The sequence below is a fragment of the Spinacia oleracea genome, chromosome 5 (assembly GCF_020520425.1).
Source record: "Spinacia oleracea cultivar Varoflay chromosome 5, BTI_SOV_V1, whole genome shotgun sequence".
Lineage (NCBI taxonomy): Eukaryota > Viridiplantae > Streptophyta > Magnoliopsida > Caryophyllales > Amaranthaceae > Spinacia > Spinacia oleracea.
This window is the reverse complement of record NC_079491.1, coordinates 63,818,520-63,842,871: the sequence shown is the minus strand read 5'-3', so window position 1 is coordinate 63,842,871 and position 24,352 is coordinate 63,818,520. Positions and strand designations below refer to the sequence as shown.

The following is a 24,352-nucleotide window of genomic DNA, read 5'->3' as shown; positions in this document are numbered from 1 at the left end:
ACAACTATTTCTAAAAGCTCTTCAGAAGCTGAGTATAGAGCTATGTCACAAGCAGCTAGTGAAGTTTCTTGGATTGTGAGACTTCTAGAGGAATTGGGGGTCACTGGTTTACAACCTGTTCAACTTAATTGTGACAATCAATCTGCTCTTCACATTGCTACCAACCCTATTTTTCATGAAAGAACCAAACATATTGAAGTTGATTGCCATTTTACAAGAGACAAAGTTCTTGAAGGTCTGTTACAACTCAGCTATCTCCCTACTCAGCACCAGTTAGCTGGCATTTTTACTAAAATTCTTCCTAGTCATCAGCACAGAACTCTTTCTTCCAAACTTGGTATGACTAATGTTTCATCCATCCCAGGTTTGAGGGGGGGTGTTGGTGTACACACTCATGATCTCACTACTGCTATGATCAACTCAGCCTTACAGCAATGCAGCAAGCAACATTCGTGCAGAAGCTCACCTCAAGCAACAACAGCTAACTGCATCACAACCTTTTAGAAGATTCAGTGTAACTGAATTCTGTTAGGGTATGTGTTAGCCTTTAATTCTGTAATAAAGAGTGTCAGTTAGAGCTTGCTGATGTGTCAGTTTGGAGCACATTGATTGGCTCCAACACGTCACCTAATCATTGTATATAAGGCCAATCATGTTGTAATCATCATTCATTCATTCAATAAGAAAATAATCTCTCTCTCTTTCTTTCTCTCTTTCTGCATTTTCTATTTGTTGTTTAACAACTTTCAGTTTGTGATCAACCAAGAAGGTGATCACTAACAACATCTCCTTTAATTCCTCATTTTAAGTAGTTTTTTATATGATTTAAGTAAGGATTAATTTCTTTAATTATTTTGATGATAATTTTTTCTGAGACTTGAGTTTGATGATATATGCAGAGTAATGGACCTTACTCAGCCAACATTGATAATTTGGAAAAGGAAATAAAGGAAATTGTTCATAGTGTTGCCAATTTACGCGGTACATAATAATTCAACTATAATGTTAATTATCAAGTCAGCAAGTTGTTATTATAGTCTGTAACATTGTATGTATTTTGTGAGTTAGTAGTTAATTCTAGTTATGTTTTAGTTACGGTTCATCTTCTTTTACGGTTCATCTTCTCTAAAGAAGATTCTGATCATGTTGTCCTGAACATGATTGAAGTTGTTATCACATTTGTCAAAGGTCTTTTATGGAATAAAGTCTGAATAAAGTTTTAATTTTCTGGGTTGAACTAATTAATCATCTTCTTAATTGTATGACAGGAATCGAGGAATCTGATACAGGACTGCCGTCTCCTGACAAATGGGATCTCAAAGCTGATAGGCAAATGTGGGAAAGATCTCTTATGGTAATAATAATAACTGTTTTTATTACTCATTAATTTCTGTTTCATTACATTAATTTACATATAGTCTCAAAATTTGTTAATAGTGTTGGGACTGATACTGATACTGATACTGATGTGCAGGTTGCGAAATGCACCAGCATAATCAACCCTAACGCTGAAGAAGCTAAATATGCAGTTAATTTTGTGGGGAGATTGGTATAGTATCTGGTGTTCCTCTTTGATTTTTTTCATCATATATTGAATGTGTAGAAAAGTGTAATTTTCATTCAATAAACTTAATCGATCTATTACTGTTTCAGCGTAAGATGATTGTTGGGCTGGATGATAGAGTTTCTCCAACTGATATAGAAGAAGGCATGCGTGTTGGGTATTGCTCCATACTTTTACTGATTAGTACTAAAAATATTACTGTGATATATATGAAGCGTAAGTACTGTCTGTTACTTCAATTCCCTGATCTTAACATGCAGAATCATTGTATTCATCTATTTCCTAACTTCACCAATCACCACTAAGTGTTATCAACCTAAATTCTTTTTAGTAAAGATCTAGCTTGTACCATAACAACTTTTATTTAGCTTATGTAATTGTCTCACCTTACTTGAATGCTCCTTCACTCAGTGTCAGAAATTCACTCTGAAACAGAACTAGCTACTGGTAAATTAATTTTGAACAGGGTTGATCCAGTCAAGTGGAAGATACGTATGCCCTTACCTCCAAGAATTCATGGCGATGCTTCTAAGTTGATAATGAAGGACAAGCCTGATATACCATATAATGATATTGGTGGATGCAAATAACAGATTCAGAAGATCGGAGAAGTTAGTCGTCTTTCAAGTTTCCTTTACTTTCAGCATATATAGGTTCTCTGTTTCAGTAATTGTACACGATACCATATTAAAGTCAACATTTGCCTTTTGTTATGGTTTCTGTTTGGTGCAGGCTGTTGAGTTACCTTTGCTTGAGCCAGAGAAATATGTGATTATTGTTAAGGGAGTATATGAGCTGTAAAAGGGGCATTCGTTTTGAACTACTTGCTCGCATTTGTCCCAACTGCACAGGTTTGCCCCTTTTCATTAATGTATGAAGGAAGTGCATGTAGCAGTTTTAACAGAAGCTAATTAAGTTGTTGTTACAGGTGCAGACATAACAACTGTGTGCAATGAAGTTGGAATGTTCGCAATTCGTGCTCGTGCTCCAAGGAAAATCGTGACAGAGAAAGATTTCCTTAATGTAGTCAATAAAGTCATCAGGGGATGCCACAAGTTCAGTGCAACCCCAGAGTATATGATCCAAACAGTTTCTTTTTCTCAATTTCAAAATCCCTGATGGATAACACTTCCACTGTTTTTACTGCCTACGTGGTATTACTTGAGGCAAATGTTGAATGTTCAAAGAATAGAACGTGATATAGTCGTAATCTTTATGTATTACGTATGTATTTAAAAGGTTTTGTCTTTTATAAACTTGGTTAACAGACTAGTTGTACCTTTGACACGATAAAATTGTTTAGAGGTGTCAATTCTCAATCCGACCCAGTGAACCCGGTGGGTTTATCCGATCGTTTAGAATCCGAACCGTTTAGAACCCGTGAGCTAAGATCCGAAATCCGATTCGGTCCGATTATATTCATCCCGAATCCGACTCAACCCGTTAATATTGATCCGATTAAGATCCGAATCCGATAACAGACCGATCCCTGACAATCCGAATCCGTTTAATCCGAACCGAAGCGATCCGAAACCCGCTTATGATCTGATCCGTTTGAACCTGAATCCGTTTTAACCCGAAGAAAATCCGTTTAATCCGAACCGTTTTAACCCATTACCCGTTTAATCCGAACCGTTTCAACCCATGACCCGTTTAATCCAAACCGTTTCAACCCATGACCCGTTTAATCCGAACCATTGATATGAACCCGTTTAACCCAAACCGTTCACGACCTATAAGAGAACATTAATTATGTTGCATTACCAATTAAGCGTATGACTATTAGTTATACGATGTACTTGTACTTCATTATCCCTTTATATACTCTGCTCAAATGAAACTTGTAATTGATGTTGATTTAAGGCGTAAAGAACTTTCAGGAACGGATGTAGTATTAAACTAAGTATATACTATATACTCGATAACTTATATTACTGATCTTAAATTCTTATTACTTTTAAAAGTTAGTTATCGTTTTCGTCTCATAATTAAGTTATCGATATTATAATTATATAATTTGGAACCAAATGGACCCGAATCGGATTCCAACCGGCTACCCAATAATCTGATCCTATAATAACCCGAACCGATATGAAACTGAATGTAACCCGGCTAAATCCGTTTCAATCCGACCCGTGTTAGTCCGTTACCCGACTAATCCGATCCGATATGAATACGACCTGACATGATCCGACCCGATATGAATCCACACCCGTTATAGTCCGGCTAAAACCGTTATCAATCTGTCATGTCCGATCCGATCCAACCGGACTTGATTAGATAAGCCAAGTCCTTGGCCCATCCCCAACCTCAATCCCTAAGTCTTTGGCCCATCCCCAACCATTATTCCTTCATGTACAAAAATATAAAACGCAATCCCTAAGTCATTAACCTAATCCCAAACCTCAATCTGTAAGAAAAAAAACCTCATCCCTAACATCTATACCTAGTATTTAAAAAGGATAACCATAGATGATTAGATGACATGTGTCACCACATCTTTCATCCATGCATAATTTTATTTTATTTACAATTTTTCATTTTATTATTCACCATTTAATTCATCAAAAATTCTTGTGTGGACCTGGTCCACCATAAATTTACTGTGGACACAAGGCCCACACGTGCCAAACAATTGTGCGCTACATATTTGATTCCCCGTTGCCTTCTCCTTCACGAAAGAAAAACACGAAAGAAAAACCCTCACCTCTGCACTCTGCCTCTCCTCCATAATTCTACAACAACTCGCGAGCTCTCTTCTCCAAAATTTATGAAATTCTCTCTCCTCTCGTTACAGCAAATCGAATAACATCAATGGAAAATTCTGAAGTCATTGAGAATCAATCATCAGAAATCACACAAATTTATCTTAACAAAACGATTTGTGAATCTGAGTCAAGTGAAAATTTACACATTCATAATTGAGGTAATCAATTATGCAATAACAAATTTATCAAATTATTCTATTTTTAAACAGAATTTCATACATTATATTGTAAAATTCAATTTGCAGATCATGAAGATGAAGAAGTGAGAGAGGTTGAAGATGACCTAGTTTTGATTTCTGCAATCACAGAAGGTACCTATACATTTTCGTTTTGATTAATGCGATTTGTTTTTTGCGTAAACATATAATTCTGCGATTTTGTGATTTTATTTTCTTCGTGAGTTAATTCTGCGATTTTTGTAAACTATGTTATTAGTATCGAGTAAATTGATTATTATTATATGACCATAATTTTTACCTTGAAGTTAAACACTACTATGTTGTGATAAAGTGCCACTATATCTATTTTGTGAGTTTTATACCTTGTCTATTGGAGTTTTAATTGCATAAAGGTAACTACGAAAAAATAAAAGGTTACTCTATGTATTTAAAGTGATGGACTATAGTATTTAAATGGACAATAGGTTAGTTTTTTATATAACATAGTATTGTAAGTTGGTAGCACATTTACTTAATTACACAATAATTGATGAACTAATTGCAGAGAGTACGGCTAACGCAACAAATAATGGTGAAGAAATTTATGGTTGGTTGGTTGGAGAAACTAGGGAAAGTCTTACAGAAATATATGATTTGTATTGTCAACATGCGGCTGGTGTAGGTTTCAGTGTAAGGAAAGCAAAACAAGTACGAAAAGTTGGAACTACACAGGTCACAACAAAGCTGTTTCTGTGTTCAGCAGCTGGGAAAAGAAACACTGTGTTGAAAAAAGACCAAAAACAGAAGAAAGATGAACTTGAAGGTCTACTAACAGAGGAAAATACTTCTGTGAAAAAACAGAAAAGAAAACCAAGAAGAGTTGCAATAACTAGGACAGGTTGTAATGCTTTGATCAAAGCAAAACTGAATGATGGAGGTCAATTTGATATAGTACAGCATGTTATGGCACACAACCACCCTCTGACAAAACAACAATGGAACCATTACACCGCTCAGAACGTGCAATGACAGTACCTAAGGAGCAAGCAATAGAGGCTATGCACGAATTAGGTTTTCGACCTAGTGAGTCCTTTCGATACATGTCAAACGAAGCTGGTGGAGAAGATGCTGTAGGACATTCATATAAGGATCATATGAATTTATGTTATAAGCTGAAAATTAAGGCTATTGAAGGAGGGGATTCTCAAGTTGTATATGGCAAACTGCAAGATGCTTATTATGAAGATCCTAATTTCTTTTTCTGAATAAGGTTGGATAATGATGGAAGGGTTTGTAATTTTTTTGGAGGGATTCGATGATGCTAGAAGATTACAAAATTTATGGTGATGTTACTGTCTTTGACACTACTTACAGAATAAACCGTTACAACCTCATCTGTGCACCGTTTGGGGGGATTAATAACCACTAGAAAAATATTATGTTTGCGTGTGCGTTCTCAGGAGATGAGAAAACAGAATCCTTTGTGTGGCTGTTTGAGACTTTCAAAAAAGCTATGGGTGACAAAAGTCCAATCACACTCTTTACTGACCAAGATGCAGCTATGGCTAGAGAAATAAAGAAGGTAAGTTGATAATCATTTATGTAGTGACCTTTTTTCAAAGATAATAAACATGATTGTAGGAAGATAGTAATTGTATTGATTCTTGCAGGCATTTCCAACCACAAGGCATAGACTTTGCCTGTGGCATTTGATGCAGAATGCAGTAACTTGATAATCATTTATGTAGTGACCTTTTTCAAAGATAATAAACATGATTGTAGGAAGATAGTAACTGTATTGATTCTTGCAAGTATTTCCAACCACAAGGCATAGACTTTTCCTGTGGCATTTGATGCAGAATGCAGTAACACGATTTGGAGTCCTGAAGAGTGATGCAACATTCAAAGCCGCTTTCAACAAATGCTTAAGTGGTTGTCTGAATGAAGTTGAGTTTAACGCATGTTGGGAAGCAATGGTCACCAAGTACAATCTAAAGGAACACAAATGGTTCATCAGAATGTATAAATTAAGATACAAGTGGGCAACCGCTCTGAGTATGGACTTCTTCTCTGCTGGGATTTTGTCATCACAAAGGAGTGAGAGTTCGAATAATGCTGTGGGTTTCAGACCTACTAAGAAGACTAGTTTGACCGAGTTCTATCACATATTTCAAGAAACAATAAAGAGATGGAGAAGGACAGAAGATATTGATGAATTCAATACCACCAAATCTATTCCGACTTCACACTATCCAATGACTTCGTTATTGAAACATGCTGCTCAAGTCTACACACATTCACTTTTCAGGGATTTTGAAGAAGAATTTAATCTTGTTGTTGCATCGCAAGTACAACTCATTCACACAAATGGACTGAAAATGATTTATCGAGTTTACCTTGAAGATAGAGCTGGCTCCGCACAATCTGTGATGTATGATCCGCCGAGTGAGATCATTATTTGTCCATGCAAGAATTTTGAGGAGTCAGGTTGGTTGTGCTTTCATTGTATTCGTGTTCTGCATCTGCATTCTGTTCAAAAAATCCCAGAGAAGTACATCTCCTTTAGATGGACAAAGTTCGCAAAGGTTGAGGTGTGGAACAAGCATGAGGCACAGTTAAAAGCTAAAGGATTATTGAACAGTTTCACCCCCTGGCGCTTACACATGCTGAGAAAATACTACAGTCTGATCCTTAAGAGCCATACAATAGAAGAGGCTAGAAAAATACTTGAAGAAAGCTTCAAGAAAGATTCAGGAGCTATTCAAACAATTGTTACAGCTGCAAGCAACAATGAACAGAACACAACAAATACGACAACTGAGAATGAGAATTTTGTGCAAGTTTTGGACCCGGCTCATGCCAACACTAAAGGAAAGTCCAAAAAGAGGATTCCATGGAGTTATGACAACTTTAACAAGGGGAAAAGGAGAAAGCACAGGGAATTTGGCTCCAAAACTCCTAAGCATTTATTCTTATTCTTGAGTTTATATTCTATTTTAGTAATTCAGTTTTGTAATTTTGTTTCTATTCTGGTAACTATACTTTCAATGAAGGTCACTATGACTGGAGGAATGACTACTTGTTGTTTTTTGGTAATTGATCCAATATTCATGTTATGCAAAGCAGACTTCACTACCATTGTGTGAACTGACAGAACAGGGAGTCCAACTGAATTGATTTTATTTTGATGATGCTATAGTTGTCTCATAGTGACCCTTTTTTATATATGGTGCATGCATAGAACTATATATCCTACGTTGAAAATTCTTGTAGACAAAAGATATGATTGGTTATATTAATACTGGAATTTGAATTGAATAACATTGGGAAGCTTCTTGTCCCATAAAATAATAATAAAAGCCGAAAATACAATTAAAAATACTTTTCCGTAAAATAGTGACCTTTTATGATTATATAATAACCGCAAAAACTGCAATACACCAAAAGTCAACGCAAGTCAACTTAGGTTTGGAAAAAGTTCACATATGGGTGCGTATTTGTTATAGGATTAGGCTATTGTTTGACAATACACACCTAAGCAAAACAAAAATCCAAACAATCTTTTTCTGCAAAATAGTGACCTTTTCACATATTATAATAACCTCAAATGGCAATTAGTACCTTTACAAAATATAATTCCAAAATATTAGTCAACTTGAATATGGAATTTCCACTTACATAACCAGTGCACAAAATGGTTAACTGTCCTACAAATTACATCTGCAAATTAATTGTTTAGTTGATGATTACATTTAACTACTTGTTAATTCTGTTCAAAATATTAATTGTGCCGCTTGTTACCTCCTCTGTACTTCATTGAGTAGAAACCTTGCCCTTTCCTTTCCTTTTCTTGTCCAATTCTTTTGCAATCTGCTCTCTCCGAGGCCGAAACTCTGCCATTTTAGTCAGCACATGCATCTAACTTGCTCGTGTTCATATCAGAAAGCACCAAAGAAGCCCCAATTTGGGCCCGTAGAAATCGCCTAATTGGAGCCTGACAAATTTTGAAATATATAAAGTTAGAACACGTTTAAAAACATTTGAAACAAACAAATAAAAATCACAAAGAACAAAAAACTCAACTGTTCTCAAGGCATCACATTTGAACTCATTATCTCCCTCAAAGTAGAGCATGCTTGTCATCACATAAACTGCATCATCAAAGTTGGGTTTTCCAGTTTTCCAGTTTATCGTTGGACAGTCCATGGCGTAGCCTAACATGTCTATTGCGGCTTGTGGAAGCTTTTCATCAATAAATGTACTGAAATTTTCACACTTCAAGAAAATAAAAACAACATTAGGTTCAACACTACATGTAACTAAGAGATAGAGAAGTACCAATACACCCGCCAACAATACAAAGTCTTTAAGCTTGTCTTTATTGTAACTCCTACTGCCAAGACACTGCACTTTGCCTTCCTTCAAATTTAAGACAAGTAGGAAACAATGCTTACAATAATGCACGGGAACGAATACCTACACAAACGCATTTTAATTACATAGTGACTATTTAAATTATATATATAGACCCTTTTTGCACATTTAATAACCTGCTGTTCTATCTAGCTCATTCACCACATTCACCAGACACTAAATTCAGGTAACTAGCATATAAGTGCACATAACAATATTAAATTCCATCCTCTTTTCACACCCTCCCTCAAACAGACAAAACATAAAAACATTTATCCCAATATTAGTCCCACTAAGATACAGTAGTATGCATCCAATAACAGTCATTATATATTATAAAAAGGACACTATGTATAAGAGAAATGTTTTACAGTTTTGAATTACATATGTATAAGATTGTTACCAGTTCAAGCTTTGACACATCGAAGTTGTTTGAAGGCAATTGAATCCAATTCCTCCAACTCTGATGTAGAACGTCTATTTGTTGTGACTCAACTTCCAACGTAGATAGTATGCTTTTTGCTACTTCTAGTAAATCAGCCTTCAACAAACAACATGAAAAAGAATTTTATTAAGGCAAAATGATACTCTAACTAGTTACTAGTAAGTTGTTTTAAACTATTAATTTAATAAAAAAAACTTCACACTCATTTAGACACCGAGATACAATTTTGTAGCTTCTTCCTCACGATTCTTCTGGTTTTCATTAAGAAGAAGAGCCCAACAATCAATGATATTAAAGTCAATATCTCCAGAAGATGCTCCTAATGACCAAAACTCATTTCTTAGAATCACGTAGTCATCATGAAATGAAACCAATTGCTCACTGGAAATTAAAGTCGATGTAAGAAGAAGAAAAAAAAACGGTCACTATGGTTTCCCTACAGGTGTCTATATATATTGAAAGAGTAATGATTTGATAAAACAATGTACTTACTTGGAAACCATGCATCCATCATCAACAAGGCAATAGTCAACGAGTTCTTGGACGAACCCGGAGAGAAACTTCATATCTTTGATATTGGACTTCAGAAATGGTGTAACTAAAGTATTGCCACCATCAGAAGCCTTCCAAGTTACAGCCGAACATTTGGAACCACCATTTTTCAAAACATGCTCGAATCCGATTGTGGGTATTATAACATCCTCAGTATTGTTCTCACCATTATCCATATGAGGATTGTTAGGATAGTCAAGATTAGGCTCGTTACGATTAGGCTGGTCAAGATTAGGCTCGTCAAAATTAGGATGTTGGTTTCTGTTGTTCTGAAATAAGTAGTTAGTAATACAAATCAGTCAGTAGAAGAAACAAAGTAAAAGCCAAAAAATTAACAATAAATAAAGGTAACTATAAAGCTAAAAAGGAACACTATCTTGTAGTAAAATGACTTTTTAGTGTTAAATATGAAATTCATGTTATAGTAACATTTTTTTAAAATATAGTAACCCATTGTTAACATATAGGAACAAATAAAGGTGAAGTGAGTGTTACCATGCAGTTACCAAAAGCCGCAATATTATCCAATCCACCAGGCAGTTTGGTCACCCAAATGACAAGCTCTGCAATCTCATCAACTATTGCATGCACACGAGGATCACTAAAAAATGCATCAGACTGGGATATTCGGGGAGACGACAAAGTGGGCTAATGATGCATTGAGCAAAGAAGCTCTTTAATCTGGTCCATGTAGAAGTTTAAGACTATTTCCATATCCCTTCTCATGAACAAGAAGTTCTCATATACTTTCTGCAAAAAGAAATTGAACAGAAAAAAGTGAATAATAAATGTAAAACAAATATACAAAATAAAATTAAATAATCATAGACCAAAGAACTTACATCAACAGCAATTGCACAAATGTCGTCATCTGACATAGAACCAGGGGGAAGCCGGAAACATATTTCCCTTTGACGAGCATGTTGATCTCCCCTGCCCTCATCATTTGAAGCTTGGTTAGCTTGGTTAGCTCGCAAAGTAGCATCAGCAACATCTTCTCCCGTGTAAACTTGGCCATCCACAAACACCAACTTCTCACTTACAGGGTAGATCCTAAAATCTAGAAGCCCACACCCAAAACTCTTACAACTCATCTCAAGTTTTACTCTATTTCTAACAAGGTCATTGGTCCAATGTTGAATTAGTGGTAAAGTTGAGTCTAGTGCAACATTCCTAAACTTCAAACGGTGGAAATAAATGATTTCTAACATGACAACACAACCACAACACCATTCAGGAGACTCGACGGAAGGTTTAGGCTTTTTAAGACCTTTATAACTTGCAACGGCTTCACAAAGTCTGTGAAGTACATATTTAGACCAATTATATGTCTTGATTTCATTCACATCAACTACACTCATGGCTATCCTCAAATCAACGGTTCTGTTTGCAGTAGGGGCTAAAAAGGAGGAAAGAGCATGCATTTGAACTCATCCATACGATCGTCTGTCAAAAGAGGAATCCTTTCCTCAACCAAATTCAAAGGTATTGACTCATTAAGGTCATGCCCAAACTTACGTCTCCACTCAAGCTTCAAGGAGTAATCGGGGTTGGTTTCATTAGCACTACGAGAAGTTTCTACAACCTCTTTCATGGGGTTCAAAGGTAAATAGAAAACATCATAAACATCAAATTCTGAAACAACGAAATCTCTCAACTGGTCAATTGTAAACATACAGCTAATGGGGTCAAAACTATCTACCAACCACCCTAACATAGAAGTTTCTGTCCGGGTCAGTTGTACACTCAGCAACCCCCCAAACCCAATGTCAACAACAGCCTTTTTCTGGTTATCAGATAAACCAGAAATAAGTTCAACCAATTTTGCAGGCCTACACCTTGTCTTGAAGGTCTTGATATAAAACAGAAAGTATAGAATAGATGATTTAAAAAAACAGAACTCGAACTTCACAAGTGACACAGAAGATACAATATATATATATATATATATATATATATATATATATATATATATATATATATATATATATATATATATATATATATATATATATATAAGGACACTATGTACTAGAAAATATATGCATATTAATGTTACTATTAGTCTTAAATTGTTTAATTGAACAAATGTTATGAAGTTGAATAGGGAAGCAGAAAATAAGATGCTATGACAATTTATACACACCAGGGTTTGGAATTTTGCGCAATTAAAGACATGACAAAACACAAATACACAATGCAACATAGAAGATACTATATAAAAAATAAAGGACACTATGTACTAGAAAAAGAGTAATAAAATGTAATAGCTTACGTCTGTGCATCAGATGGTTTTGTTTCAATATTATCACCATCACCACCAGACGTGTTGGCCTATTCTTCAAATGTGACAGCCTTTCGCTTCTTAGTTGGTGGTTTCACTGGTGGATCACCTGGTTGTTGAACCACTGGCCGTGGCCGTTTTTTAGTTGCTACTGATTTCCTTTTCCCAATTCCTTTCACAATATTCTTCAATGGCACATCATCTACACAATACATTAACAGAAATCAGTGTGCAAAATAAATTTTCCAAAACAATACTCTACTACTTCCTATAGTGACCATCATTGAGAGTATAGTAACCAATAAATTTATTACAATTACAATTACCTCAATTATACACAATAATACTTAAAACAATAGCATAGTGACCTTTAATTAGTGATTGTGGACGATAAATAGGTATTATCAGACCAATGAACCACAAAAATCATCAACAAAATGCATAGAAACAGTAATTCTGAAAATTAGTCAAATTCAACACTAAATCATGGCCACAAAACTTCAAATTATGAATGTTTACAACAACCTAGCTATGATCAAATCAATATACAACAAAAATCAGCAAAACATGCTTAGAAACCCTAATTTTGAAAATTAGGGACACAAACCCTAATTCGTGAACGGAAAAATTCTTATCAAACAAAACTTGAAAAACCTCTAGTAGAATCTCAAAATTACATCAATGCGAGGTAATTGAAAACATAAAAACATGAAAGAGCAAAAAGAAAATCGTAAAAATGGCGAACGAAAGGTAAAGGAATTTTAAAAAATTGGAAATAGAACATAAACCTGAATTTTCGATTGATTTAGGTGAGCTACGGAGCATTCTTCTACTTCCAGCTGAAGTACCTCCACTTTTGAATCCTCCTCGACCTCGAGATGAACTACCTCCCCTACCGAGTCCTCCTCGAGTTCGACATGAAGGACCTCCCCTGGTTCTTGGCAACATTGATAATGGAGGAGAGAGAAATTGAAGATGAAAAGACGAATTGCAGAAAATCGAGAGAAGAAGAAGGAGAAACGGAGGAGAGAGAAGGAGGAGAGAAGAATCCGTGAATGAGGAGAGAGAAAACAGTGGACGAGTAAATGAAAGAGAAAATAAAGAAACAACAAATATAAATTGGGCTTAATTCATTCACACGTGTGAATAGAATTAGTAAGAGGATAACCTTCCTCTATTGGGCTTGGTCCACAATAGTAATAGGTGGACCAGTTTATTTAAGAAAAATACTTAATTCATATATTTATTCAATCTTTTCCACTTCATCTCCCTCTTTAACACTCAATATTAAATACGACCGCATGAATATTAAATAGGAAAATTTTCATGGATATGAGCGAGTATATATTATAATAATAGTGCTCCGTAATGTACATGTTTCACGTACGTGTACATCATTTTAAAACTATTTTTATGACGTTTCATTCTTTAATACTCCATAACATCGTTGACAAAGAATTTTCTACCATGCCAATCTTGGAAAAGATTCTTTTCGAGATGAAATCATGTAATTCATATTCTTTTTTAAACTTAACTTATTTTTTTATAACATAATTTCTCTTCAATTTCTCCCCAAAAAAATGAAAATAAGATGAAAAACAACAAGTTTAAAATTTGTATTTTACGTAAGTAGTATAACACCATGCTTAAGTCGTTAATTTTAACTAATTATGTTTTACAAAAATTCTAAATTTTACTACGTCGTTATTTTTAATTTGTACCTTATATTTTCTCAAACACACATAGCGAATATAAATAAATTTTATTTACTTAAAATATATTTTCTATTTATAAATTATTATTTACGAGTAATTAGTTATACTCCGTAAACAAATTTAATCTAATATGTGCATTGCACGGGTCCAAATCTAGTTTATTCTATAAGAAAACCATGACACTTGTTGTTGTCGCTACCAAAAAGCTAAGACAAGGATTCATTGAAGCTGTTAAAACCAAAATCCGGGGCAATTATTATTTATCAATACACATCTACTGATAAATTATGTTAGTTTTTGTTAGTTTTAAGCTAGTGATAAATTATTATTTATCTATACAAATCTAAAACTGTGCAGTACATTGTAACTTCTTCATGTTATAAATTATAAATTAAAATTATAAATACAAGACTAATTAAGATGTGTAGATCAAAATAAGTTACTGTAGTATGATATACAGTAACCTAATGCACAGCTATAAATACAATTATACAACTATGTTTATCCTTTATAAAAAAATAAAAAATAAATACAACTATGAATACTATAGTAGGAATATAGTACCTTGACTATAGCTTTATAGAAACTACAAGTAATAATGCACTGTTTTAAGAACTTCATACAACGAGATGGATGAGCTTTGGTGGAGTTTAAAAGATGTGTGCCCCATCGAAAAGTGTTGGGAGTTATAGCACACCATAGTTATCAAACTTTAAAAGTCCCACATTGAAAGGAGTAATAGTAAATAGTTGTTATAAGGTGGAATACTCTATGTTGGCCCTGATCAACATGAACCCGGCCTGAAATTTGGCGTATTTGGGGAGATTATTCATAGAGTTAATTAGAAACTCTACCAAGTATTGCCATACATCTCACCCTGTCTCAAATCTCAATAGTATTATTCATTTCTCCCACATTGATAGAAATGGAATAGTGTGGGAGACAACCTATAAGAGGGAATACACTAATTGACAAACATTAGGCTAAATGAAAGCTAAAACGTTAGGCTAGATGAAAGTTCAAGCCTGAAGTTATGATGTTTAGTCTTGATTTGTCGGTCTAAAATCTTAATTATTACTCCCTCTATCTCTGGAAGAGTCCATCGCAATTTTTTGGGTCAAATTTGGGAAACTTTTTGGTATAAATCATGTCTTGGGGACCGTAAAAAGTCAAATAGAATAATCTTTTAGGTATTTACACTAATATAAACCTGGTCCACGCTAACTTAGAGTGGACCAGGGCAGATGAGTAATACTCTATGGTGGGAGTGTCACGTGCCTTTATTCAAGTATATAAACAATTTAAATTTTTTTTCTTCAGCTTTTGTGGTTTCATTTTCTGCAATTTCTCTCTCCTCTCTCAACTGCTCTCTCAACTTCTCTATCCTCTCTCCTATGCTCTCTCAACTTCTCTCTTTTCAATTTCAACAATAATTTTTAGGTTTTGCATCGAAATCAAGTCAACAAATTACTTGAAATTAACTGTGTATTTCGAATTTGTGTTACAATTGTGAAAAAATGGTAATTATCGGTCCTAAAAACGACGATGTGACGATAGATCCGGCGAATTTGTGTTGTGCCTGCTTTTGGTATGTTTTAGAACTTATTTCATTGTTTATTTGTTGAGTGATTTGAAATGTTTGTTGTTTTGTTGAAATTAGGGTTATATTTTTTTTAAAAGTTACTATAACGTTAAAACAGTAACTATATGTTTAAAATAGTTACTATATTTTTTAGAAAGTTATTATAAGTTTAAAACAGTAACTATGTGTTTAAGATAGTTATTATGTTATTTACAGTTTATAGTGACTTTTTGGTAAATAATACTCCCTCCATTCCTTTATGTTGTTCCCATAAAGAATGTTGGGGGGGTTTTAAGAAAACTGAATCTTTGTTTGTATTGGGATAAGAGTAATGATTGGGTGTAAGAATAATGATTGTGTGTAAGAGATTATATATTTAAAATAAAGTAAGGAGAGAGAAAATATTAAATAAATAAGATAAATGAGAGATATTTCATTAACAAAATAATCAGATTAAAATCGAACCAGAAAAAGAACAAAATTAGAACAACTCTAAATCGAACCAGAAAATTCGATTTAAAATATAACCAAAAAATAAGAAAATCCAACAAAAACCCAGAAATTTAGACTTCAATCAACTCACAAATTCGTGAACAAATTCGAGCACAATTCAACCCATAAATACGAACATATTCAACCTAGAAAATCAGGAAAATTCAACCCAAATCGAACAAATTAAACCCAGAAAATTAAACCCAGAAATTCAACCCAGAAAATTAAACCCAGAAATTAAACCCAGAAAATTAAACCCAGAAAATTAAACCCAGAAATTAAACCCAAATTGAACAAATTCAACCAAAATTAAACCCAGAAATTCGAGAAAGTTCAACCAAAATCAACCCAAAAATTAGACAAGAAAATCGAGATAATTCAACCCAAATTTAGACCAAAATAAACCCCAAAAAATCGACCAAAATCAAACCAAAATTCGAGAACATTCAACCCGAAATTCGACAAAAATTTCGACAAAAAGTTCGTCCAAAATCAACCAAAAATTCGACAAAAATTAAACCAAAAACTCGACCAAAATCAACCAAAAAAACAACCCAGAAATTCGTCATAAGTTCGCAAAAAAAAAACCTAAAAATTTGAAACGTGAATACAAAAATAAATAAATACCCAATTGATCTCAATTTCACGATTTTGAGGATTTAGAGGTCAAATTCGACCATGAAAACTCTAGATCTAGGGTTTTCGTGGTCGAATTTCACCATCTAAAACCATAATACGTATTCTACAGCTTTTTCGGGTGGTGGTGGCGGTGGCGGAGTTGTGGTGGTGGTGGCGGCGATATTGAACGAGGAGAGAGAAAAGTGAGAGAGGAAGGAGGAGAGAGAGAAAAGTGAGAGGAGGAATATGAAAATGAAGAACATCTTTGATGTTCTTGAGGGTATCAGCAATCGAAACAGAGAAAGGAAGGAGGAGAGAGAGAAAAGTGAAAGGAGGTTGAAGAGAGAGAGAGAAATCAGAGAGGTGAGAGAGAGTGAAAGTGACGGTAGTGGGGTGGGGTTATGGGGGATGGGAAATTAATTAAATAAGGGTGGTGGGGAAAAAGAGGGTGGAAAAAGGGTAGAATCTTAGGGTTTTTTGGTAAATAGTGGGGAATCTTAGGGTAAATTGGTAAAAAAACTATGGCCAAAAATAGTAAAGATTCAGTAGGGGAACAACAAAAAGAAATGCCAAAAAAGGAAATGGGAACAACAAAAAGGAATGGAGGGAGTAGTTACTATACAATTACCTTATGTACTATGTTATTTAGAGTATGTTTTCGTCCGCTTCATAGATAGTGAATATATGATTATAATGATTACTATATGTGTACAATAGTTACTATATTATAATAGTCACTATATGTTTTATATAGTTACTATATGTTTGAAATAGGTATTATATTTATTTTATCATGATTTGTTATCATATGTTTATTTTCTTCAATAGTTACTATATGTTTGAAATAGGTATTATGTTTATTTTGTAATGATTTGTTACCATAGGTTTATTTTCTTCAATAGTTATTTATGTTTTATATAGTTACTATATGCTTTAAATAGGTACTATGTTAGTTTATTATGTTATGTGCATGTTTTTTATGTTATTCTATATTATTAATGATATAGTTACTATATTATGGATTGAGTTACTATATTATTATCACACCAACTATGTATGCAACTCTGTGACTAAATGAAATTCAATAATATTTATAGGTATGATATCTTGCATTATAGTAACTATATGTTTGGTATAATTTTTTATGCATATTATAATGTATTTTTTATGTTCTTTATTGTCCTATATGTTATTAGTAATAAGAGTTACTATGTTATGATCACAATAACTATATGATAATAACAATAACTATATCTGCAACTCTACTCGTATATGACTATCATTATAATATTAAGAGATACTATATCATGTATATTAGTAACTATATGTTTTTAATAGTTACTCCCTCCATACCTTTTTGTTCTTCCCCATTTCCTTTTTTGGCATTTCTTTTTGTTCTACCCATACTGAATCTTTACTATTTTTAGCCATAGTTTTTTACCAATTTAACCTAAGATTCCCCATTATTTACCAAAAAACCCTAAGATTCTACCCTTTTTCCACCCTCTTTTTCCCCACCACCCTTATTTAAGTATTTAAACATTCCCCATACCCCAAACCCACTCCCCGTCCCTTTCACCATCTCACCTCTTTCTGATTTCTCTCTCTCTCTTCATTTTCTTACTCTCTCTCTCTCTCTTCATTCTCTCTTCATTTTCTTACTCTCTCAGTCTCTCTCTTCATTCTCTTACTCCGTTTCTCTCCTCCTCTAACGTTTTTCACTCTCTACTCCAAAACAACTCTCCGTTCTTCAGATCTAAAAACGAGATCGCCGCCACCACCGCAACCAAACCTCTGCCGCATGTATTATGGCTTTAGATGGTGAAATTCGACCATAACTAATTTGACCTCTAAATCCTCAAAATCGTGAGTAATACTAAGGATCAAGTGGGTATTAATTTTTTTTTTGTGTTTTTTTTGTCGATTTTTTTGGGTGATTTTTTTCGAAAATTTGGGTTGATTTTGGTCGTTATTTTGGCGGATTTTTTGGGTTAAATTTGGTCAAATTTGGTGGTTGATTATGAATATAATTTTCTCGAAATTCAAGGTTTAATTTTCTGTTTTTTGGTCGAATTTCTGGGTTTTATTTTCTCGAATGTGGTCGAATTTCTTCGTGTAATTTTGCTCGAATTTTTTGGGTAGATTTTTGGCGATTTTTTTGGGTCGAAATTTGGTGGATTTTGGTCGAATTCTGGGTTGTCATTTGTTGATTTTTTTGGGTTGATTTTGGCGATTTTCTGGGTTGATTTTTGAGTTGATAAAATTATTTTTGGGTTAATAAATTATTTTTGGGTTCATTTTTGGGTCGATTTTCTGGGTTTGTCAATTTTCTTGGTTTTTTTGGTTTGGTTTGTCGATTTTCTGGATTTTTTTTGGTTAATTTTCTTGATTTTTCTGGTTTGATTTTTCTTGATTTTTTTTTTGTTCGAAATTTGGTTTATTTTTCTGGTTTGAATTTAATATGTTTTTTTGGTTATTAATAATAAAATATCTCCCACTAATCTTATTTCTTTAATATTTTCTCTCTCCTTACTTTATTTTAAATATATAATCTCTTACACCCAATCATTATTTTAATTTACACCCAATCATTACTCATATCCCAATACAAACCAAGATTCCAGTTTTCTTAAACCACACCAAACATTCTTTAGGGGTAGAACAAAAGGGAATGGAGGGAGTACTATGCTATCATTATGTTCTTTTTATGTTGTTTCTTTGTACTCTATGTTATTAGTACTAAAAGTGACTATATTATTATGACAGTAACTATATGCCTATAACAATAACTATGTCTGCAATTCTGTGAGTATCTTACCATCGCTAAATCTAAGAGTTACTATATGATGCATAATAGAAACTATATGTCTTACATAGTTACTATGTTATTTTTTTCATATTTATATGTTAAATTATTAACTTAGTTTATATATTATTGATTCAGAAATACAAAGATGATGCATCCAGAATTGAACTCGTGCAAATAATAACTTCCGCAAGGACCACAAAAGCATGAGAAGAAGAAGAAGAAGAAAATTATGACAACAATGAAAACCACGGACGTGGTAAGTAGAGGAAGGAGATGACGCGAATGTGGAAGGAGATGATGTGCTGGTGGAAGGAGGAATAGACATGGACGTGGCGATTAGTATTTTTTAGTTCAAAAAACATTTGAGCTAATGTGGTGTATTTAATAGATGCAAATAATTAGAATGTCGTAACTAAAAACAACTAACCTTGTAGTTATTGTTTTTCTTAATTACTGTTCAAGAGTTATAATTACTCTTACTTTTGATATAGTTACTCTTTTTTATTTCAATAATTATATGATATATAATAGTAACTATATAATAGAAAAAGTTACAATATGACCTCTAAGCATCTATATCATATGGTTTATTTTATAATGTAGTAATTGTTTTCAGTTAAAAATTACTTTTCTATATGATATAGTTACTCTTTGGATAGATTAGTTATTATTATCGAAATGATTACCTTATTATTATTATTATTATTATTATTATTATTATTATTATTATTATTATTATTATTATTATTATTATTATTATTATTATTATTATTATTATTATTATTATTATCTAAAGATATAGTTACTCTACAGAACCTATAGTTTCTACAATTTACTCTTTTTGTTTGCAAAAATGAATATATAATTATTCTTATTTTTATAGTAATTGTTTTACAGTTAAAATTACTTTTCTATATGATATAGTTACTATTTAGATAGAATAGTTATTCTTATCGAAATGACTCTATTTTTTTTCATAGTTATTATTCTGAAGATATAGTTACTTTATAGAATCTATAGTTTCTATAATTTACTCTTTTTGTCTGAAATAATGAATATATAATTATTCTTATTTTTATAGTAATTGTTTTACAGCTAAAATTACTTTTCTATATGATATAGTTAATCTTTGGATAAAATAGTTATTCTTATCGAAATGAGTATATTATTATTATTATTTTCACAGTTACTATTCTGAAGCTATAGTTACTTTACAAAACCTATAGTTTCTATAATTTATCTTTTTGTCTGCAATAATGAATATATAATTATTCTTATTTTTATAGTAATTGTTTTACAGCTAAAATTACTTTTCTATATGATATAGTTAATCTTTGGATAAAATAGTTATTCTTATCGAAATGAGTATATTATTATTATTATTATTTTCACAGTTACTATTCTGAAGCTATAGTTACTTTACAAAACCTATAGTTTCTATAATTTATCTTTTTGTCTGCAATAATGAATATATAATTATTCTTATTTTTATAGTAATTGTTTTACAGTTAAAATTACTATTCTATATGATATAGTTACTCTTTAGATAGAATAGTTATTCTTATCAAAATGACATTTTTTTTTCATAGTTACTATTCTGAATATATAGTTACTTTACATAACCTATAGTTTCTTATTTTTGATATAGTTACTATTTCCGATAACATTAACTATATGATAAATAATAGTAACTATAGAATAAAAAGAGTTACTATATGATATAAAAGAGTAAATATTTCAATAAGATTACAAAAAGTAATCAAAGCCTTCTTCGGTTTCTTGCTCTGTAATTAAAAAAACCATCAAAAAATCAATTCAATAACACAAAACCAAGTCAAACCAAAGAACAACAAGAAATGCTACAGAACTCACATCCACTATAGGAACGGAACGGATTCGAACATAGTCCATTTCCCCAAAAACACTAAACTTATAGAAATATTTATTATATGAAACAATCTATACAATATCAATCTCATCGAATCACAACAAATTTGCTTGATTTGTATGATAAAGTGGTTGATTTGAGGGTTAGACTACCATGAGATTTGTAGATCGAATTGATATGATGATTGATTTTATGTAATTAATTTGTAAATGGAATTGAACTGCAACGGAGATAGAAGTAGAGGATGACGGAATAGCAAAAGCGGTGGAATCTCCGGTGATGGTAGATTCTTTGCCGGAAGAAGAGTAGGAATCAACGGCAACATCGTCATAAGGAACACCGCCATCGAGACACTCACTGTCATCGTCATCATCATTATCGTCGAAATCGTAGTTGTTGTAGATAGGTTGGTCCTCTTCGGAAGCCATGGGGGAAAGGGAGGAGAGAGAAAATGGGAGGGGTGGTGTGGTGGGAGTGAAAGAAGGGGAAGGAGGTGGATTAGGTCACGTGAAATTCTCCCTGTCCACTATTGATATTTACAAAAACACCCTGGTCCACGCTATAATTAGCGTGGACCGGGTCCATACAAGTGGAATTGTCTTTTAGGAACAGAGGAAGTAATAGAGTAATACCTTTTGAAACGGAGAGAAGTACATTGTAACTTCTTCATGATATAAATTATAAATAAAAATAATAAATACAAGACTAATTAAAAAGTGTAGATCAAAATAAATTATTGTAGTATGATATACAGTAACCTAATGCATAGCTATAAATACAATTATACAACTATGTTTATCCTTTATAAAAAAATAAAAAATAAATACAGCTATGAATACTATAGTAGGAATATAGTACATTGACTATAGCTTTATAGAAACTACAAGTAATAATGCACTGTTTTAAGAACTTCATACAACGACGATTTAAATAAGTTAGTTGACAGCCTATTCAGTTACATACTCGGATGAATACATTCAGTTGACCACAAAGTAGAAAATTTTATTTTAAACATAGTAATGTTTGGATAATTGATTGAATATATAGAGTAGTAGTGACAGTTATAACTCATTCACGCCTATATGTCAAAAATAATCTTTAACACTGAAACGAAGTACATACATAGATATCATTTTTACAAGCCGTGTCTATACTCCAAGCATGCAAACAGCCAACCACAAAATGGGGAAGGAGCCAAAGGCAAATGATAATAACATTCATAAATAAATTAAGTTTAACTTGCAAATTACATGCCACTTCCAATAATACTCCGTACCAATTTGAGTCCCTAATTAACCGGTTTCAATATGCTATACTACAAAGTGCTAAACTGCTAATCTAACCAACAACAGAACATAACAGTAGCAAGCAACATAAAGAAGAACAACCGAGCAGCAACAAGCAACATCCCACGGTAGAAGCCAACATCTCTTCTTATCACATCCATGTCCACTTCTCCATCCTGCCATTAATGCAATAAAAATACATAAAAATTCAGAAATTATGTACTCAAACATTAACCTATAAAATAAATGTGATTAGATAGTTTAACGAGTTAACATTCCAAATAGAAGCACAACCCATATCATGGAAGGCAAAACATCGCACAATTCACTAATACGGAGTAGACATTTTAGAGCGAATTCATAACAAATTAACTACTTTAATCAAATAAAGTTGCAAATTGCAAGTCAACCACTGATTTACTTGTTTTTAACCACATCATAATTCTTGGCATTTTGGCAAACACTCAAGCACTCAAAACATGTATAAATACTATCACTGCTAAATTAAGTTAAGTCACAGAATTTAGCCATATGGTTTATTTTAAAAAAAATATAGTCATTTCGATAAGAATAACTATTCAATCCAAATAGTAACTATAACATATAGAAAATTAATTTTAACTGTAAAACAATTACTATAAAAATAAGAATAATTATATATTCATTTTTGCAAACAAAATGAGTAAATTGTAGAAACTATAAGTTCTGTAAAGTAACTATTTCTTTAGATAATAATAATAATAATAATAATAATAATAATAATAATAATAATAATAATAATAATAATAATAATAATAATAATAATAATAATAATGTAATCATTTCGATAATAATAAATAATCTATCCAAAGAGTAACTATATCATATAGAAAAATAATTTTTAACTAAAAACAATTACTATATTATAAAATAAACCATATGATATAGATTCTTAGAGGTCATATTGTAACTTTTTCTATTATATAGTTACTATTATATATCATATAATTACTGAAAGAAAAAAGAATAACTATATCAAAAGTAAGAGTAATTATAACTCTTGAACAGTAATTAAGAAAAACAATAACTACATGGTTAATTGTTTTTAGCTACGACATTCTAATTATTTGCATCTATTAAATACACCACATTAACTCAAATTTTTTTTGAACTAAAAAATACTAATCTCCACGTCCATGTCCCTTCCTCCTTCCACCAGCACCTCATCTCCTTCCACATCCGCGTCATCTCCTTCCTCTACGTACCAAGTCCTTGGTTTTCATTGTTGTCATAATTTTCTTCTTCTTCTTCTCATGCTTTTGTGGTCCTTGCGGAAGTTATTATTTGCAGGAGTTCAATTCTGGATGCATCATCTTTGTATTTCTGAATCAATAATATATAAACTAAGTTAATAATTTAACATGTAAATATAAAAAAATAACATAGTAACTATGTAAGACATATAGTTTCTGTTATGCATCATATAGTAACTTTTAGATTTAGCGATGGTAAGATACTCACAGAATTGCAGACATAGTTATTGTTATAGTCATATAGTTACTGTCATAATATAGTCACTTTTATTACTAATAACATAGAGTACAAAGAAAGAACATAAAAAAAACATAATGATAACATAGTAACTATTAAAAACATATAGTTACTAATATACATGATATATATAGTATATCTCTTAATATTATAATGATAGTCATATACAAGTAGAGTTGCAGATATAGTTATTGTTATTATCATATAGTTATTGTGATCATAACATAGTAACTCTTATTACTAATCTC

At 32.4% G+C, this 24,352-nt stretch overlaps 1 protein-coding gene and 1 long non-coding RNA gene across 2 annotated transcripts; both read left to right on the top strand.

Annotated features, from left to right (window-relative positions):
• Positions 1 to 1,264: 1,264 nt before the first annotated feature.
• LOC130462059 (uncharacterized) lies at positions 1,265 to 2,816 on the top strand. The gene is made up of 5 exons (XR_008922190.1): positions 1,265 to 1,354; positions 1,475 to 1,549; positions 1,654 to 2,175; positions 2,297 to 2,415; positions 2,493 to 2,816. It is a non-coding gene; the product is annotated as an uncharacterized lncRNA (long non-coding RNA).
• A 3,187-nt stretch (positions 2,817 to 6,003) lies between these two features.
• On the top strand, positions 6,004 to 7,636 carry LOC110791214 (protein FAR-RED IMPAIRED RESPONSE 1-like). The gene is made up of 3 exons (XM_021995961.2): positions 6,004 to 6,072; positions 6,161 to 6,214; positions 6,350 to 7,636. The coding sequence occupies exons 1-3, from the start codon at positions 6,004 to 6,006 to the stop codon at positions 7,634 to 7,636; spliced, it is 1,410 nt and encodes a 469-aa protein (XP_021851653.2).
• Positions 7,637 to 24,352: the final 16,716 nt, after the last annotated feature.

Coding starts and splice junctions, on each gene's coding strand:
- LOC110791214 (XM_021995961.2), top strand. CDS start 6,004: ATGGGTGACAAAAGTCCAATCACACTCTTTACTGACCAAGATGCAGCT. Junction 6,073..6,160: donor TGGCTAGAGAAATAAAGAAG/GTAAGTTGATAA, acceptor TGATTCTTGCAG/GCATTTCCAACCACAAGGCA. Junction 6,215..6,349: donor GGCATTTGATGCAGAATGCA/GTAACTTGATAA, acceptor CATTTGATGCAG/AATGCAGTAACACGATTTGG.